Source organism: Heptranchias perlo, chromosome 7 (assembly GCF_035084215.1).
Source record: "Heptranchias perlo isolate sHepPer1 chromosome 7, sHepPer1.hap1, whole genome shotgun sequence".
Classification (NCBI taxonomy): Eukaryota; Metazoa; Chordata; class Chondrichthyes; order Hexanchiformes; family Hexanchidae; genus Heptranchias; species Heptranchias perlo.
Window position 1 is genome coordinate 42,723,845 of NC_090331.1, and position 20,113 is coordinate 42,743,957.

Below are 20,113 nucleotides of genomic sequence, written 5' to 3' on the forward strand. Positions count from 1 at the left end.
TTTATCAAAAATGTGTTTTACCTCATATCTACCCCCTGATATGCCTCACCTACAAGGGCTTTATGTTGACAATGGATGCAAAATCATTTTGGTAAGGTAAATAGGGAAAAGTTCTTTCCATTGGTTAGTAAGTTGGTAACTAGAGGGCATAAATTTAAGAACATTACTAAAAAAACAAAGAAAGAGGTTAGGACATATTATTGTGCACAGGCACATTGACCCAATAGGCCCACACCTGTGCTGTAAGATTCTATGATTTTATGCAGAGATTTGTTAGGATATGGGTTGCCCTACCAGAAACTGTTGATGAAGCAGAATCCATAATAGATTTTATTAGGGAAGTGGACAAATATTTGCAAAAGAAAAATTTAACAGGGTATGGGGAAAGGATAGATAATTGGAACAAAATGGATAGCTCTTTCAGAGAGCTAGCATAGGCACGATGGGACAAATGCCTCCCTTTGTAGTGTAAGCATCCATGATCTCCTCTCGGCCTTTTCAGGAGCTGCGATCTGAGGTGGAACTGGAAATAACAGGAGATACTGATGGAGTGCAGTTCTATTTCACTGCTATATGTCAAGATGGCACTATCCTTCCTGGACAGAAAAAATGCTCTCATCTCTACATTGGAGACACGGTACAGCTTAGTTTTCCTATTTAAATAAACAAATCTAAATGTTATGTTTCGATTGTGAAAAATGTTTTTTTTCATATTGTCACTTTTAATACCTTGACACTAATAATGATGGCATTGCACCACTATCTGCCAATATAACTAGTCACACAAGCATTACAATAAAAAGAAATTCAGCATTACAATGCACATAAGAGTGTGCTAAGCCCTTAAGGAAAACAATAACTATCACTCAAAGTTGCTTTGTTTCCTCAAAGTGTTGCCCTTTTACTTACTTTTGCTGCAAGAAACTGAGAATAGATTTTACTGACCAACTCAGGAGTGTATCACAGTCATATAACTGCCCTACCACAAAGACAGTAGTGAAGGGATGTGGTTTCAACAATTGTCACTGTCAGAAAGATCCATCTTGCAACAGAAACTACTTAGTACACCACTTCCTCATCATCTTTAACAGTCAGCATCAAGCCTATAAAGAGTCTCATCACTGCAGAGGAATCAGTTACCAGCAAAACATGAAGACAAACATTCATACTCACAATTATTTTTAAAAAATAGAAACTACAAATTATATGAACAGCATCTATAATGTACATGTTTTAACGATATGATGATATGAAACAATACCAATCATGTGATAGATGATTGGATCCATATCACAATTTTATATATTTTTATTTGCATTCGCAAATGAGGTATTCATGTTCTATTTTTATTTAACTTTAGGTTTCTTTCAATGTTACTGTAGAATTGGCAGAATGTCTGAAGGAACCCAAGCATATTGTAATAAAGCCTTTAGGATTCAGAGACGCCCTAGAGATCGAAGTACAGCCAGCTTGTAACTGCAGCTGCCGAACAAATGCAGAACACAATAGCTCAAGATGTAGCAATGGCAATGGCTCTTTTCAGTGTGGTGTGTGTGTTTGTAATGCTGGCCGATTAGGTCCTCATTGTGAATGTACAGAGGAGAACATAAGTGTGAGTACCTGCAAGCATAGTGTGGAGAACATTTCGTGTAATGGTCGAGGAGACTGCTACTGTGGGCAGTGTGCCTGTCATCCATCTGAGTATGGACAAATATATGGTGCCTATTGTGAATGTGATGACTTTTCCTGTGTGAGGTTTAGAGGGCTTCAATGTGGAGGTATGTAAAGTTTTACTTTCAATCCAATTACTCTTTAGACGATTTGTTATCAATACAGTACATTTCTGACTTTTTAAACCAAATCACATCTATCTCAAAACCTGCAGTAAAAACAAGAATACTCAATTTGAAGATCCAGTTTTGGCCTGAAATTACTCAAATAAGTAAACATTTTGATTATGAAGAATGATGGATAAATTAAGTTTCGCAAGTCTACACAATGTACACGACAGACGCTGCATTCACAAGACATTGCTAAGCTTGCACAAAATGTTCATTCTATCTTGTTCTGCCAGTTACATTTGAGTAGAATGTTTCATAAAGGAGTGGTACAGAGTTGTATTCTCTTTAGATTTTCTAATAAGGTCTATTTTACAAAATAAATAGGCTGGCTAATATTTTAAGTGCCATTTCTGATGGAAGTAGAAAGCTGCATTCAGTACCATCATAATCATATTGGCTGATGGTATTCCATAGATTAAGTTCCCCAGCCCCATTTTGATATCAATAATTTTGACAGTTAAAACACTATGAAATGTGCAAGTCATATACTCATGCTATAAGTGAAACTTTCAGAGACCCCTTGCCACTGGCAGGGCTTTATATGTAACAGAAAAGCACCTTCTGTTATTCAGTAAGTCCCCCATTGTCTGCAAAGCCCTGTCAGTGGTGCAGGGCATCAGAAAGTTCCGACTGGTGAATGTACAAAGAGAATAGTTGAAATAGCTATAGATAGGTGTTAATATAAAGATTGAAGCCTCAATCAATGTAACAGTAACAATTTGGTTAAAAAATTCTTTTGTGAATTAAATTCTTTAAAAAAAATAGTTTTCTTCCAATTAAGTTGTTTTGTGATTTGTCACTTTTTAGGATTTGACATGCTTGTTAGTCAGATAAAGGCTTTAATTGTACATTCCTGATGCCTCCTTTTGAATTTGACTACTTTAGGAAATTTAGTGATTGGTTATGATCAGGATCTACTGAAATCTGTGTAAAATCCACATAAATTTTTTGTAAAATATCTATGGTCACTTGAGAAATGTTGGACTCAATTTCCCTTTGGTGGAGGGTATAAACTCTGTATGCTCCAGTGCGATATTATTTTCCATGTTTTTGCTACAAATTGTGTTTGAGTCTTGGTTAGTGCTGGTTTAAATTCCACTTTGCATTTCAGGTAAACAAACCTGCTTAGCATAACTAAAGTCAAGACACATATTAATCGGGTGCAATGCTCAATTTTTCAGAACTTACCTTGGTAGTGATTAAATGACTTTTCATTTTGGTCTTAATGGTTAGAAAATCATGCATGATATGAATCAGACTATTGACCTCTGTGACCGAATTTTTGATATGCATTCCTGTCACGCAAAACTCTGTGCCAGGAGAGTTAACTCTATATAATTTACTCAGTATCACCGTGTAGCCATTGGGTATACCATTTTGTTTCTTGGTAACAATCCAACACATTAGGAAATCCAGACCAAAAGTATGTTGATTTTGATACCATCATCTGTCTGATATATAAACATTCTTTCAGATGCTGTTTCCTGTCTTCTCCAATTTCAATAATATTTTCAAGTAACCACAGAATATTTTTATTATTTTCCTTCTCTAACTCTCATATGCAAAGAAATGCAAATTTCAAAATATTTTTTATTTTCACACAGCTTTTTTTTGGGGAGAAGGCCAGTGCTTCTTTTAGTCATTAAAAAAGAAAGAAACAACTTGCATTTACAAAGCACCTTTCACACCCTCGGGTCATCCCAAAGTGCTTCACAGCTAATAAAGTACTATTGTAATGTAGGAAACGTGGCAGTCAATTTGCACACAGCAAGTTCCCACAAACAGCAATGAAATAAATGACCAGATAATCTGTTTTAGGTGTTGGTTGAGGGACTCCGAGGTGAGAGTGCTACCACTGTAATTAGCCTCCAAACCCTTATTTATTGTTTAGCCATTGAGCTAAGAGTAGGTTTTGTGGAACAGTTTATAGTTTGTCATCTGGTAATGTGGCATGATAGATTGTTATGGAACAGCTCCACACACTAAATAGGTATCATCCCTCTCCATAATTACCCTAGTGGTCTCAGGTGAGGTTTGGCAAGTTATATTGACAGCAAGGGCGATCCAGCAAATTCTGTTCCAGCACGGATTTGTTAAAGGCAAATGGTGTTTAACTAACTTCTTAGAGTTTTTTGAAGAGGTAACAGAGAGGGTCGATGAGGGCAATGCAGTTGATGTGATGTATGTGGACTTTCAAAAGGGTTTGATAAAGTGCCACATCAAGATTGAGGTCCTTGGAATAAAGGGGGCAGTAGCAACATGGATACAGAATTGGCTAAGTAACAGGAAACAGAGAGTAGTGGTGAACGGTTGTTTTTTGGACTGGAGGGAGGTGTACAATGGTGTTCCCCAGGGGTCGGGCTGGGACCACTGCTTTTCTTGATATATATTAATGAATTGGACTTGGATATACAGGGAACAATTTCAAAATTTGCAGATGACATAAAACTTGGAAGGGTAGTAAACAGTGAGGAGGATTGTGATAGACTTCAAGAGGATATAGACAGGCTGATGGCATGGGCAGACACGTGGAAGATGAAATTTAACACAGAAAAATGCGAGGTGATACATTTCAGTAGGAAGAATGAGGAGAGGCAATATAAACTAAAGGGCACAATTCTAAAAGGGGTAAAGGAACAGAGCGATCTAGGAGTATTATGTACACAAATTGTTGAAGGTGGCAGGGCAGGTTGAGAAAGTGGTTAAAAAAGCATACGGGTTCCAGGGCTTTATAAATAGAGGCATACAGTACAAAAATAAGGAAGTCATGATGAACCTTTATGAAACACTGGTTTGGCCACAGCGAGAGTATTGTGTCCAGTTCTGGGCAATGCACTTTAGGAAAGATGTGAAGACCTTAGAGAGGGTACAGAAGAGATTTACTAAAATGATTCCAGGGATGAGGGACTTTAGTTACATGGATGGACTGGAGAAGCTGGGGTTGTTCTCCTTGGAACAGAGAAGGTTGAGAGGAGATTTGATAGAGGTATTCAAAATCATGAAGGGTCTAGACAGAGTAGACAGAGAGAAACTGTTCCCATTGGCAGAAGGGTCAAGAACCAGAGGACACAGATTTAAGGTGATTGACAAAAGAACCAGAGGTGACATGAGGCAAAACTTTTTTACACAGCAATTGATAAGGATCTGGAATGCACTGCCCAAGGGGGTGGTGGAGGCAGATTCAATCATGGCTTTCAAAAGGGAACTGGATAAGTACTTGAAAGGAAAATATTTGCAGGGCTATGGGGATAGGGTGGGGGAGTGGGACTAGCTGGATTGCTCTTGCATAGAGCCCGGCATGGACTCGATGGGCTGAATGGCCTCCTTCCGTGCTGTAACCTTTCTATGATTCTATGAAATGAGAAAACTCATTTATAAGATTGGCAACATATTGACTCAATGCAAAAAATGCTTACTCAATTCCATCAGATTGAATTACGTTTTCAAAGTTCTTATATTTGGTTTGGATGGGGGGATACAGAATGTCAAATCCAATCTGCGAAGAGGTTTAGGATTATTCCAAAACAGGCTTGATTAATGTTTGTAATCTGTCAAATCAGAATACAGCTGCTCAAACCCAGTTCTTCGGACATCTAGGATCAGTTGCTTTGGTTACTAAGAAAGTTATATTTTTCTTGAATTTCTCTGTATATGCCTCACAGAAGCAATGTCTTGGCTGATTCTGTCCTCACCTAATATACACACACGAGTACTTTTCCAGCAAAGGTTATAATGATTGAGAGCAGGAGCCCTGATTGATTTCCCCTGCCCAGCCATGGAGCACTGAGACTAAATGTAGCACCTCCACCATAGCCTTATCTAACTCAACATAGAGCAGATATTAAACCTCGGACATTAAGTTTGACTCCACTCGACATCAGGTGCATGCAGCTTCACTCGATTATCCGATCCAGTGTAGGATAAACAATCTCCCAATAAATCACCATTATAAACAAAGACAGACCATGAAGTTTTATGAGCTACCCAAACCTTTGGAACAACAGAAACTGGCATCTATTTGACCTGAAATAAAGAATCTGCATTTATATAGAGCCTTTCATATCATCAGAACATCCCAAAGTGCTTCACAACCAACAAAGTATTTTTATTCAGGCAAATATGGCAGCCCATTTGACGACAGCAAGGTTCCACAAACAGCAAATTAGATAAAAGACCAGTTAACCTGTGTTTCGTGGTATTGGTTGAGAGATAAACATTGGCCAGAACACCAGAATAGTGCCATGGGATCTTTTACATCCACCTCAACAGGCAGATGGGGCTTTGGTTTAATATCTCATCTGATAGATGGCACCTCTGACAATGTAACGCTCCTTCAGTACTGTAATAGTCTCAGCCTAGATTAAGTTCAAGTCTGCAGCAAGGCTTGAACACACGATTTTCTGACTCAGAGGTATTTTATCCCTATATATATTTGTTTAATAGGGCATCCAAACTGATCCAGGCTATGCCTCATTAGAATTCTTTCAGAGTAATCCAAATCAACCAATTAAATTAATATTTGGATTCGGTACTTATATCCATTAAGCCCTCTAATTGACATTTCCAGTGCAACATGTTTTTACCTATAGTGTGCTGAAAATATGGATAGTTTGCTATGAAAGTTTGAGTTACATTGAGTCTCATCAAAGGTTTAATATTCATTTTCTTTCCTAGGCCATGGGTTATGTGATTGTGGGGAATGCCATTGTCACCAAGGATGGACTGGTGAATATTGCAATTGCACCACAAACACAGATCTTTGTATTTCTGAAGATGGAGTCCTATGTAGTGGACGTGGAGAGTGCATCTGTGGCAAATGTGTCTGCACACCCCCAGGGGCCTCTGGGGATAAATGTGAAAAATGTCCAACTTGTTGCGACCCCTGCACTTCTAAACGGTAATCTCCATAGCTCGGTAGGAAAAGAGTATGTGGAGAATTGACAAATAGTGTACCACAACCAAAAATCCACAAAGACAGAAAAAAAGAAGTTGCATTTAGGACATTCAAAGTGCTTCACAGCCGACAAAGTACTTTTTGAAGTGTAGTCACTGCTGTAATGTAGGGCAACTCAGCAGCCAATTGCATACAGCAAGGTCCCTCAAACAGCAATGAGATAAATTATCAGATAAATTTGTTTTAGTGATGTTGGTTGAGGGAGAAATGTTGGCCATGACATGGGGAGAAAAGTGCCACAGGATCTTTTACATCCACCTGAGAGGGAAGGTGAAGCCTCGGTTTAACACCTCATCCAGTGACAGTGCAGCACTCCCTCAGTACTGCATTGAAGTGTCAGCCTAGATTATGTGCTCAAATCTCTGGAGCGGGGCTTTAACCCATGATTTTCTGACTCAGAGGTAAGAATGCTAGCACTGAGCCAAGCTGACATGGTGGAATTGACTTGTTGCTTTAAATCCCACTTGTCATATTTTCATTTTACTTGGAACAGTGTAACATGATCTACCATCAACTATCAGAAGCTACATATAAATGCCAGATTTTCTGAGAGAAGAAACATCAACAAGGTGAAAGACTAGGTTGGAATTTGGTCTGTTGTGGGTGGGTAGTTTTAAATGATTTCATAAAATGCAATTGACTATTTTCATGCTGCCTCAATTGGTTCAAAACCTGATTTTCTACAGAAAGGGATTTATAAATTACACTCTAAAATAGGTTCAAATAGTCTAAATAATGAACCTGTGTGTTTAATGTTTTAAGCTGCAAAGCAGTATTTTTCTTATTTCACATTGCTAAGTGGTTAGAGTTGAAGTGTGGGTTTGCATTCTGTATGTGCTATTGTGCTTTAATAATATAATTGATCTGTAATTTAGAATTGCTTGAGTTTGTCCTAGACTTTGCTTTACAGAAGGGTAATTGTGAAATGTCAAGATATAAAGATCCATTATTTTGAACTTCAGTTGTCCAATGCAGAAATGAGGTAATCCTCACCAAAATGTAAAGCAATGATTCTTTAAAAAAAATACTTTTCCTGCTTTTTCCAACATCCCATAGAATGAATGTGAATGGCTGCTACAGTTAGAGATTTTTAGCACATCCCTGTCCCAAACAGTAGAATGCCATTTGTCCTCCGCTATCTTGCAGCAAGTTCATTTTTTAAAATAGCCCTTTGGCACAGTTTTGTCTCAAAGATAACTTATGATGTAATTACATGTCTCAAAGGGGATTCTGTAGCTGTTTTAAAACATACCCTATTATTTCATGTCACATGAAATGCTTTTTTTTAAAACCATGAACATCTAAAGCTTCCTTATCGGCAAAGAATATACCAGGAGTGTCTTTTTTTAATAATACATTGGCCTCTCTGAGGAAAATTTTCTTTTCAATAATGCCTGTCAAGTGTCAACTGTGTAAATGTGAGTATCTGGGTACTTGCCCTAAAAAGTCCCCAAAGGCATTTTGTATAGCTGGATATACCTTACACTTGCCATTGTACAAAATGTGTTGGTTCCTAAACCTTAAGAAACATATATGTTTCACCTTTTAATGATAAAGACAAAAGCCTGGCAGTTATTGATGTGCATGATTGTATTTCTTTTGCAGGAGCTGTGTTGAGTGTCACCTGTCTAGCGTGGATGGATCAGCAGAAGAATGCCAAGAAAAATGCAGGGTAGTCGATTCTATAGTCAATCAAACAGCAGGTAGCAAATACTACTTCCACACTAAAATAAAAACAAAACTAGCTCAGAATTCTTTTTACTTGAATTCAATTCACTTTTTTGATGTATTTAAACTCTGGGGACCTGTGGAGTTTATACAGTCCAAGATCAAGTCAAAATATGTAGAACTACCACGAATCCAAAGCACAGAGGATCTGCTTTTCTTTAAAGCCCACTGCAGATTGTTTTATGTCCAATATTTGCAGCACTGATTTTCATGGGAATCAGATACAATTTTACATTTGATACAAACATCCAGTGATCATAAAGAAATATCAGTTAATCAGTTCCCTTTACAACAGCTCTTGTTGTTATTAGCTGATGTCAGCCAAGGAAGTGGCAGAGACAAACTTCAACCAGAGTACATTTGTGATCATTATCCAGTGACCCTTGCTGAAAGCACTCAGTCCGTGTATTAGGCAAGGGCAGGATCAGGCCTGGCTCTCAATTGCCCAATAAATGAAGAATATCAGATGGGTGCTGACACCTGTGGAACTATACCCCAGCATAAGTTACCGATCTCAGGAGAAAAGTGGGGAAAATGAACTTATTTCAGTCCTCTGGGGCACTCCTGTGGTACTACCCGATACTACAAATTGAGTCATTTCCCTTCTTTAAAAAAGAAGTGTATTAAAGAGGGCATTTTAGGTATTTCTGTTCCTTTGGATAAATCCCTTTGAGGAGGGAGTTCTAGTCCCAACCAAACATTAAAAAGTGCAAAATGTTATGATTATTAGCTTTGCAAAACAATAATTTATTTAATTTTACTCCATAATGATCCAGCACAGTAATTTTAAAAATATTTATACTGTCTCGTAAACAGTGAATAATTATCATTCAGATAGTATCTCTATGCAAGTTGGTTGAAGGTATAAAAATAAAAATCCATTGTATCAGCTTTAGTTCTGAAAAATTTAATTTAAAAAAGAAACCAAGCTGCAGAAGTGTTTTCAGATGAAGATGTTACCTTGTGTTTATTATATAACGGAAATAGCAGAGGCTCTGACCATAATCTTTCACTGACCACAATTTGTGCCAGTAGCGCAAAATGGGCTGGTAACCGGGAGCTTGTTTTACACAGCGTCCGATTTTCTTTTTCATTGATGTCTGGTGTGAATGGGCTGCCGATTCGCTGTCAGCCCATTTTGCACTACTGCCGTTGACCAATTTCACCCCCTTTGATTCTATGGACATGATTTCATTCATTGTGGCATAAGCTGTGATTACACTCTCAACTATCAGTGAAACTAAGCTATTTTTTCCTACAGAAATGCACACGTTAAATCAAGTATAATCTTTCATTTTTTTGGTTAATTACTTGAAACAACAAGCATTAGTAGATGGACTAATCAAGTAAAGTGATTGTATTGGCTGAGGCACTGGGGATTATCCACAATAAAAATCTTCACTTACATTCATAAAATGAGCATTGTGAGATTTAAAGCAAAACTGTAGATTTTTAGTTTAGGTGCACAATGAGCACATTCCGTCTGCTTGTTGTAACTGCTGTGAGGCCTGAGCATTTTTGAGCCTGGCCTCATTTGCATGCAGCCAGTGAGCTGCATGTGCCAAACCAGCACTCCGAGGCAAATCACCATTTGAGAAGGGTGGGAAATCGTCTGGCTCCTACACAGACGGCCAACAGTTGGAGTCTGGAGGGAGGGAGGCGATCTGGGGATGAGGGGTGTGCATGGGCCAGCAGAGGGTTATTTTTGTGAGTAGAAATTGCTCGTAGAATTTCTTTGGGCTTTTTTTTAATGGCTTCCAGCAGTCCCTTTAAGGACAGCTGGTTAGGTCACTCAATGCCAATGCAAATGGGTGGAGCGTGTGCATTGCACACTCTGCCCATTTATATCTCAAAATTGCAATTGGAGTCCTCTGTACATTATAGTACCCCAATGTGCATATTAAAAGTAGCCTCCCACCTGAATCAGGTGAGCACTGTGGCCGCCCTTCTCAGGGCCCTACCCAAGACGGCAGTGGCCGGAGCGCCAACATAAATGGGGCAGTAACTCGATGCCATTTTCAGGCCACTATCACCACATTTAAGCTCAGTGGAGACAGTTGAAATCAGCCCCTATGAGTTGTTTGTGACTTTTTCCTCAGGGACAACTTCGTATGTTCACATCTTAGGAAGGGATTTTAGGCTGACTCCCCAATGTTGTGTTTGAGTAAGGATCGTGCACTGTAACTTTTTCATATTTGTACCGTCTAGTAGATATATTTAGTCAGTCTCCCTTTAAGAGATTCTGCACTCCCAGTTACCTGCACCCTCCCCAACCAGGTGCAACAAATGCTCCCTGTGTATGGGAAAAACGCATAGGGAGCATATTTAAGTTATTTAAATGAGCTGACCCCTAGAACCTGGCAAGGCTGGGCTGCCACTCAATCAGCATTTTTGACCTGATTGGGGAAATCTGCCCTTTTAAATACCTAATTTGCACCTTCTACTTTAACTAAATTAATTATTCCAGCATAGAACCTTCATTATTACTATGTTAGTAAATAGATTATTACAAGAAACGTAAATATGTATTAATTAGAATATTAACAGATCAAAAGCTGAGTTGTTAAACTGTCCACCACTGCCTTGCACTTTCTTTTGTTTTGTGTTTCTAATTGTAATTACAATAAACATTTCAAAATTTTGCAAAGAAAATTACTTTTTCCAGAAGTATTGTATGATAGAAAGCATAAGGCTGATTTTATAAATGTTCACTACAGGCAGGGAATCTCAAACACTGGCTATGCATATTGGGGAATTGTAGGTGCACTGCCCATGAATTTCCATCTCTTAAAATTAGTAAAATCGGCACGCATATGTCAAAAAGAATTAAGGAAATGTAATAGTCAAAGTGCCAAATACTGAACTTAGTTATTTTGAATAATGAATAATAAAGGTTTCAAATAACTTAAATAAAAATGAGTATAGATTTGCTATTATAGCCTCTCAAAGCTTTAAGTGAAAGGAAATGATAGTCACACAATTGAAAAGCAAACATGTACTTCTGAATTTTAATGCTTCACCAGTTTTGTAGTTGGAAGTTCCCATGTGAATATTGTAACTTTTTTTCCTTTAATAGTACCTGGCCTATTCAAGAGGTCTCAGTATCATTTTGGTTGTCTGAATGCCCATTAAATGTAACATAATCTAGGCATATTAGTTGTTAGAACTAACAATGAACAAAGTATAGTATACATTGTATCATGAGTATTGTGGGCTATTGAGTGCTGTAAAAAGCACATTATGAATGATAAAGGAATGTGCACTCCCGATTATATGAAATCCCTACTGAAGAAAGTTGATTGATGCATTTGTTGGCCAATGCTGATGGACCACACATGGAGCTACTAAAGTCAGACACAGCTGAGAACCCTTGCTGACAAACCATTTGTGTAGAAAGTGAGATTTCAGAAGTGCTGTAATGAAGGATTATTTTACCATTCATTGAAAAGACAAATGCAATCATTCAAGGCCATGTTCAGTATCTAGCAGTTGTGATTTCACTGATTTTTAAAAATATATTTGAATCTTAATATATATTCCCAAACCATCTTTATAGAATTTGAAGAAAATCAATCTGTCTACTGTTCTGTGAAGAGTGGCAATGATTGCACAATGTCATTCCGTTTTGTTAAAGATGAACATGGACGATCACTTCTTTTTGACCTTGAACAAACAGGTGAGCTTGGACAATACATAAATTTATATCTATGTATAAAAGTCTTGTATCTAGCTCATACCTGTCATTGTTATATCTCAGGACGTTACACATCTGTAAGGCAAAATCTGCAATTGGCTAAAATGACGATTCATCTGTTAAATTACCAATTAAACATCTGAACTAAATGTGAACTAATCAAAAACCGTTCAATTTAATTGATAGTTGCCAATGAGGAATGAATAAGATGATCAATCAAATGACTCAATTTTTAAAAATTACCAATCCCAATCTGGCAAGTGAGAGGAAGTGACCAATCAAATCATTCCAGAATTTTGTGAAGTTGGTATGAGCCACCATCTTAGGAACATAAGAACAGGAGGAGGCCATTCAGTCCCTCGAGCCTGTTCCCCCATTCAATCAGATCATGGCTGATCTGTATCTCAACCCAAAAGCAAAACACTGCGGGTGCTGGAAATCTTAAATAAAAACATAAAATGCTGGAGAAGCTCAGCAAGTCAGGCAGCATCTGTGGAGAAGGAAACAGAGTTAACATTTCAGATCGAAGACCTCTCGTCAGAACTGGAAGACGTTAAAAGAGTTAAAAGTTTTTGAGCAAGTACAGAACCAGGGAAAGGCGGGGAGGAGGGGAGGGGAGGAAAGAACAAAAGGGAAGGTCTGTGATAGGTTCGAGGGCACGAGTGATTAAATGACAAAAGGCATGATGGTGCAAGGCAAGGAGGGTGGTAATGGGACAGGTTAAGACTTTGATCCATATCCCTTAATACCCTTACCAAACAAAAAAACTATCAATCTCAGTCTTTAAAATTTCAATTAACACAGCATCCGCAGCCTTCAGGGGGGAGATAGTTCCAGATTTCCACTGCCTTTTGTGTGAAAAAGTGCTTCCTGATTTCACTCATAAATGGCCGAGCTCTAATTTTAAGATTGTTCTGGATTCCTCCACCAGAGGAAACAATTTCTCTGTATCTTTCCTATCGATCCCCTTTATCATTTTAAACAGTTCAGTTAGATCACTCAACCTTCTAAACTCAAGAAAACACAAGCCAAGTTTATGTAACCTGCCCTAATAATTAACCCTTTAAGCCCTGGCATCTTTCTGGTGAATCTGCACTGTACCCCCTCCAAGGCCAATATATCCTTCCTTAGGTGCGGTGCCCAGAACTGAATGCAGTACTCCAGATGGGATCTGACCAAAGCTGTGTACAACTGAAGCATAACTTCCTCCTCTTTGTATTTCAGCGGTCTGACCAATGCTGTGCACAACTGAAGCGTAACTTCCTCCTCTTTGTATTTCAGCGGTCTGACCAATGCTGTGTACAACTGAAGCGTAACTTCCTCCTCTTTGTATTTCAGCGGTCTGACCAATGCTGTGTACAACTGAAGCGTAACTTCCTCCTCTTTGTATTTCAGCCCCCTTGATATACTTTTTTGATTACTTTTTGTACCACTGCACTAGTTTTTAGAAAATATTCCATTTTGTCATTCTTGGATCCAAAGTGGGTGACTTCATTTCCCACATTGAACTCCATCTGCCACAATTTTGCCCACACATATAATCTGTCTATGTCCTTTTGCAGCTTCCTGCTCCCATCTACACAACTTACTGTGCCTCCTAATTTAGTGTCATCTGCAAACTTGAATATACAACTCTCTATTCCTTCATCCAAGTCGTTATATATGGTGAGAAGCTGAGGCCCCAGTACAGATGCCATGAATATTTCCTCCTGTTGAATATTGATCAGTAAAATTAACATTTATAATTTGAGAAATCCATTAAAAATTTACAATCCTGAATAGGATGCCCTCCTCCTAAACCCAGCCCTTCTGTACTCCTCACTCACAGCTCCCTCCCAGTGTCCCAGTCCTAATTCCTGATGGTTCACAGATCTCATCAGCCCCAACTTCTCCAAGACCCCCAACCTCTTGATTCATCCTAGTCTTCAGACTCCCTCTTGAATGCTCCCAACACTTTTGAATACTCCCATATCCCAGGGGCTGCCAAAGCCCCCAAATCCTAACCCACGATTGAAGAGGGTGTTGGGGTTTAAGGTGTTTTTTTTGAGGGGGGGTTATGACAGATGTTTTGAAGAAGTACAGACAATGTTGGAGGATAGTGGTAGGTAAACTTTATGTGGCACATTTCAGTATGGAACTAAAAATATTTGGATGTGATGGCTGGAAAGTGAAAATGTATAATATTATACTGGCCTTTGCCACCTCATGTTGAGGGAATCCTGGAAATGGTTCCAGATGTTTTAAGAAAATGTTTTCTATTGCCTAATAGCAATTAGAAAACAGTGAGTGTGATGTAAGATATGAGAGAAAATATAATCTATGGTAAGAAGTCTTTTTTAAAAAAACAGATTGTAACAGTTATAGTATATATAAGTCTTGCATTTTGCACAAGTTTTATCTGTCATATGTCACATGTCAGCATCACATTTTGCAGCAAATTTCCAAGTCACACTCATATTGATCAGCTGAAATGTCCTATTCATAAAGCAGCAGCAAATTACAGCTGAACAGATACAGAACATACTAATCAACACATTGCAAGCAAGAGTGAAAATTACCAATTAACAATTTGAAAAAAAAATCCAATCAAAAATCAGCAATCAGTAAATAGCTACCACTAGCAAAGAGCAGAAGGGAAACAAATGAAATTGTTCCAAATATTTTTTGAAAATCTTTTCAGTCATATATTGTTTCTTCAGCAATAATGACCATATACAGCTGGCAAATACAGTTTATAGTATAACAAACAAATAGAAACTTAAATAATTTGCAAACAATATTTCAACTTACCAATGAAATTTCCCATTCATTTTGGAAATACATCTACTAAGTTTTGCTCTCTGCCACTTAACCTTTGTCAGAGTCTAAGGGCTGGAACAGAACATGGACAAACAAACTGAAGTAGATAACTCCAAGTGTTTTCCCGTTCTGCTTGTTTCACCAAGCCACCCATCTGAACGCTTTACAGCCTGCCCCCAGTGTGTCACCAATTGCCTTGCTGCCTGAGTCTTTTGCTCACTTGACCCTTTTGGCCCCTACTTGCTTGAGTGGGCATAAAACAAAGTGTATAGAGAAGGCTTTTAAAAGATATAAAAGATAAGTGTATCAGTGCTTGTATTAACAATGAGACTGCACATATCTTCCCTTGAAAATGAACTATGAAAAGTGTACAGCACCAGGCTTGAATCCTTTTATTAAGAATTTAGAATTCAAGAGCCACAATCCTGAAGAGTTTTAAAAATTAAGTCATAAAGTATGAATCTCATTGGAGAAACTTGCTAGTGTTGCCTTACATGTTTTGCATGCATGTGGTGGGTGGTAATCTGTATATAATTTACTAATAATATTTCTTTTTAATGCAGTATCAATTATACATTTACAAATAAGAACATGTTGTGTTGAAATGTATTCCCTGTGGCTTTTCTCTCTTGAGTGTTTCACTGTCCACCTGCCCAAGCACTTGGGGTGAGGGGTGGCAATGAAATACCCAGTGGATGCCAGGGAAACATTTAAGCTGCCCAAGGAGTTGCAGGATAGATGGACACAGATTTGGGAGGAGACATTCAAGGACTTCGGAAAAGAAAGGGAGGTTGGGGATGGGGCAGTAGTTTGCAAGGACAGTGGGGTCAAGGGTGGGTTTTTTGAGAGGGGGGGATTACAATGGTGGTTTTGAAAGGATGGAGGATAGTACTCGAAGTGAGGGAACTGTTTACAATGTAAGCTAGCATGGTGGTTAGGAAGGAACGTTGGATGGTTAGGAGTTTATTGGGATTGGGGTCAAGAGAGCAGGAGATGGGTCTCATGGACAAGATGCATCAGACAGGGCAGGAGGGGAGATAGGAGAGAAACTAGAGAAGACGCGGATTCAGAGTTAGGGTGGAGGGGAACCTTTGGAGGGGGAGATTTGGCTCGTTGGGCAAGGGGAAGTGGGGGGGGGGGGATGATGCAGAGGCATGAACGGATGGTCTTAATCTTAGTGCCAAAGAAATCCATGAGCTCTTTGCACTTGTTGAAAGTGAGGGTGGAGGGGGCAGGGGAGAAGGGTTTAGGAAGTCGATTGGTAGTGGCGGAAAGAAGTCTGAGGTTATCTTTACTTTAAGGATGATCCTGGAATAGTGGGCAGATATGGCAGAGGAGATCAAGGCCCAATACAATAATACAGAAAATAAAGAAAACCCCAGGAATGCCCGCGTTCCCAATCTCTGTTCTGGCCCAGTAACACTTGTTCCAAGCCTTAGTCCCAGAACACCTCTGCCACTGGCTTCCGCCTGGGAATACCTCTACTTGCCACAGACCCCAAGCATTGCCACTCCCGGGTGCCAGATAACTGACCCCTCTCCATTCTTGTTTCTTTTTATTCATTCATGGGATGTGGGCGTCGCTGGCAAGGCCAGCATTTATTGCCCATCCCTAATTGCCCTTGAGAAGGTGGTGGTGAGCTGCTGCCTTCTTGAACCGCTGCAGTCCGTGTGGTGAAGGTTCTCCCACAGTGCTGTTAGATAGGGGGTTCCAGGATTTTGACGCAGGAACGGCAATATGTTTCCAAATCAGGATAGTGTGTGACTTGGAGGGGAACGTGCAGTTGGTGGTGTTCCCATTGGCCTCCCTGCTGTCCTTGTCCTTCTAAGTGGTAGAGGTCGCGGGTTTGGGAGCTGCTACTGTCATGCCTCTTGTTCCAGTCCATCAGTTTCCAGCTCCAACTTTGCCTGACCGCTCCATTTCCTGCCCCATGCTGCATTTCCCATCCGACCGTTCGGCTTCCCAACAAACTGCTCCACTCCCCAGCCTGTGTCCTTGATTACCCATGATACACAAGAGATAGAAAAGCAGTATGTCTAGTATGAGTCCATCACACACCAGACACCACATTTTAAAGTATAATGCTTTATTACATATGCAAATCAATCATAAAAAAGAGAAAGAAAGCCAGTCATTTAATTCTGGGTTCTTCTGACCTGGGTTCAAAAAATTATAAGCATGTAAGTGACTCAGGAATTTACAAACAGAATTTGCCTATTCAGATCACTTTCCCATCGGAAATACTTGAGCAGTTGCCTTAAAGGGACTGGCGAGGTTAAACACAGCTCTATTTTAGCTCAGTTTAAAAACTGTTTATTGTAAGGAATAAAATTATACAGAAGCAAGAATAAATCAGCAGATTCGATAGCAGTACGTTACTTAACATTCTGGTACATTAACTGGTGTTTTGAGTCCAACGTAAGAAATGTGAGTCTTCATCCTTTTCCAGAGGTATTATATCTGTGTTTTAGAAATATGTAATTATGACGCCTTAGGCTCCAGTGATTTGGACATGTGATACAAGTGAGTGAACAGTATGAACTAAAGAATTAGCACAAGCTAGTCATTATTATTATCAGGTTCAGGTAGCTTATGACTAGAGAACTGTCAATCAATATAAGAACAAATGCACAATGGCAACATATCATGTTAATCAATAGTGACACCAACTGTCCATGATATTCAGGAAATCCTAATGCTGACACAAAGTGTATCTAACAATCATACAAATGTGATTATTTCTTCACCTGATCAATTACTTTATCAAGCAATCTGGCCTACTTACACGCAGATAGCTTGCCTATATTCTCAGCTGGTGGTTTTGAGAGAAAAAATACATTTTAGCACTAGACAGTTCAGAAAACCAATTCATCTATTCCCTATTTATGTAATTAAAGAATAAAATACAAATTATAACAACCATAATCTTGTTCTGTCACAACATCTTGAGTAAGGTTTTGAAGCACCTTTTGAAAAAAATCATAAACATTTCCCAGTTGTTCTGTGACTTTTGTTTCAAGATTTTTTTAAAACGTCCCAAACTGAAAAATATTTACAATATCTATTGAGAATACAGTTGACATTATCAATAAACTACTCAACTGTATGAGAGATTATTATAATTAAACCAAAAGTTAAACATTGAAGCCATTAAATGGGCCAGATTTTGTTGTAAACCCATTAAACCCAATGGGCCGGATTGTGCTGTGAGCAGCAAACGAGCGGCGCCCTCCATTCATTAGACTTGCCCTTTCCCATAGACTTTCTATGAGCTTTTGCATGGTAAGTTCCTGAAAATTAGAGAGCCAAAAAGAACGGCGCCCCCCACAGGGCATCTGGGACCTGGGTGAACAGGACAAACAGCTGTCTACCCCCTTAACCAATCAGATTGAAGCATGTTGATACACCACACATAGACTGAACCAGGAAGTGTAAGAACATAAGAAATAGGAGCAGGCCATACAGCCCCTTGAACCTGCTCTGCCATTCATTAAGATCATGCCTGATCTTCTACCTCAACTCCAATTTCCCACCCTATCCCTATTTCCCTTGATTCCCTTGGTGTCCAAAAATCTAGTTCTAGATTCTCCAGCCAGAGGAAACAGCCTTTCACCATCTAGCCTGACAAGCCCTCTAAGAATTTTATACAGTTCAATGAGATCACCTCTCATTCATCTAAACTCCAGAGAATATAGGCCCATTCTACTCAATCCCTCCTCATAGGACAACCGTCTCATCCCAGAAATCAATCTAGTGAACCTTCCTTGCACCCCCTCAAAGGCAAATATATCCTTCCTTAAGTAAGGAGACCAAAACAATACACAGTACTCCAGATGTGGTCCCACAGAGCCTTATATAATTGCAGCAAGACTTCATTACCCATACACTCCAACCCCCTTGCAATAGAATCATAGAATGGTTACAACACAGAAGGAGGCCATTCGGTCCATCGAGCCTGTACCGGCTCTTTGTAAAAGCAATCCAGTTAGTCCCAATCCTCCGCTCTTTCCCCATAGCCCTGCATGTTTATTCCCTTCAAGTATTTATCCAATTCCTTTTTGAATGCCACAATTGAATCTGCTTCCTTTCAGGCAGCGCATTCCAGATCATAACGACTCGCTTTGGTCCTTTTGCCAATCACCTTAAATCTATGTCCTTTGGTTCTCGACCCTTCTGCCACTGGAAACAGTTTCTCTTTATTTACTTTATCTAATGCCTTCATGATTTTGAACACTTCTATCAAATCTCCTCTCAATCTTCTCTGCTCTAAGGAGAACAACCCCAGCTTCTCCCTTCTATCCACGAAACTGAAGTCCCTCATCCCTGGAAACATTCTAGTAAATCTTTTCAGCACTCTCTCTAAGGCCTTCACATCCTTCCTAAAGTGGACACAATGCTCCAGCTGTGGCCAAACCAGTATCTTATAAAGGCTCAACATAACTGCCTTGCTTTTGTACTCTATACATCTATTTGTAGCCCAGGATCCTGTATGCTTTTTTAACCACTTTCTCAACCTGTCCTGCCACCTTCAACGATTTGTGCACATTTCCCCCCAGGTCTCTCTGTTCCCCTTTTAGAATTGTACCATTTAGTTTATATTGCCTCTCCTCATTCTCCCTGCCAAAATGTATCACTTCGCACTTCTCTGCGTTAAATTTCATCTGCCACGTGTCCACCCATTCCACCAGCCCGTCTATGTCCTCTTGAAGTCTATCACTATCCTCCTCACTGTTCACTACACTTCCAAGTTTTGTGTCATCTGCAAATTTTGAAATTGTGCCTGGTACACCCAAGTCCAAATCATTAATATATATCAAAAAAAGCAGTGGTCCTAGGACCGACCCCTGGGGAACAGCACTGTATACCTTCCTCCAGTCTGAAAAACAACCGTTCACCATGACTCTCTGTTTCCTGTCACTTAACCAATTTCGTATCCATGCTGCCATGGCCCCTTTCATTTTATGGGCTTCAATTTTGCTGACAAGCCTATTATGTGACACTTTATCAAACACCTTTTGAAAGTTCATATACACAACATCAACCACATTGCCCTCATCAACCCTCTCTGTTACCTCATCAAAAAACTCAATCAAGTTA

The 20,113-nt window shown here is 39.3% G+C and overlaps 1 protein-coding gene across 2 annotated transcripts in view; it reads left to right on the forward strand.

Moving 5' to 3' along the window:
• Positions 1-20,113, forward strand: part of itgb6 (integrin, beta 6) — a 70,698-nt gene that overhangs the window by 33,928 nt on the left and 16,657 nt on the right. For both annotated transcript variants that reach the window (XM_067987394.1, XM_067987395.1), the window contains exons 9-13: positions 503-637; positions 1,361-1,778; positions 6,516-6,738; positions 8,401-8,498; positions 12,080-12,199. In XM_067987394.1, coding sequence (XP_067843495.1) covers positions 503-637; positions 1,361-1,778; positions 6,516-6,738; positions 8,401-8,498; positions 12,080-12,199 — 994 coding nt within the window. The remainder of the gene's footprint in view (positions 1-502; positions 638-1,360; positions 1,779-6,515; positions 6,739-8,400; positions 8,499-12,079; positions 12,200-20,113) is intronic.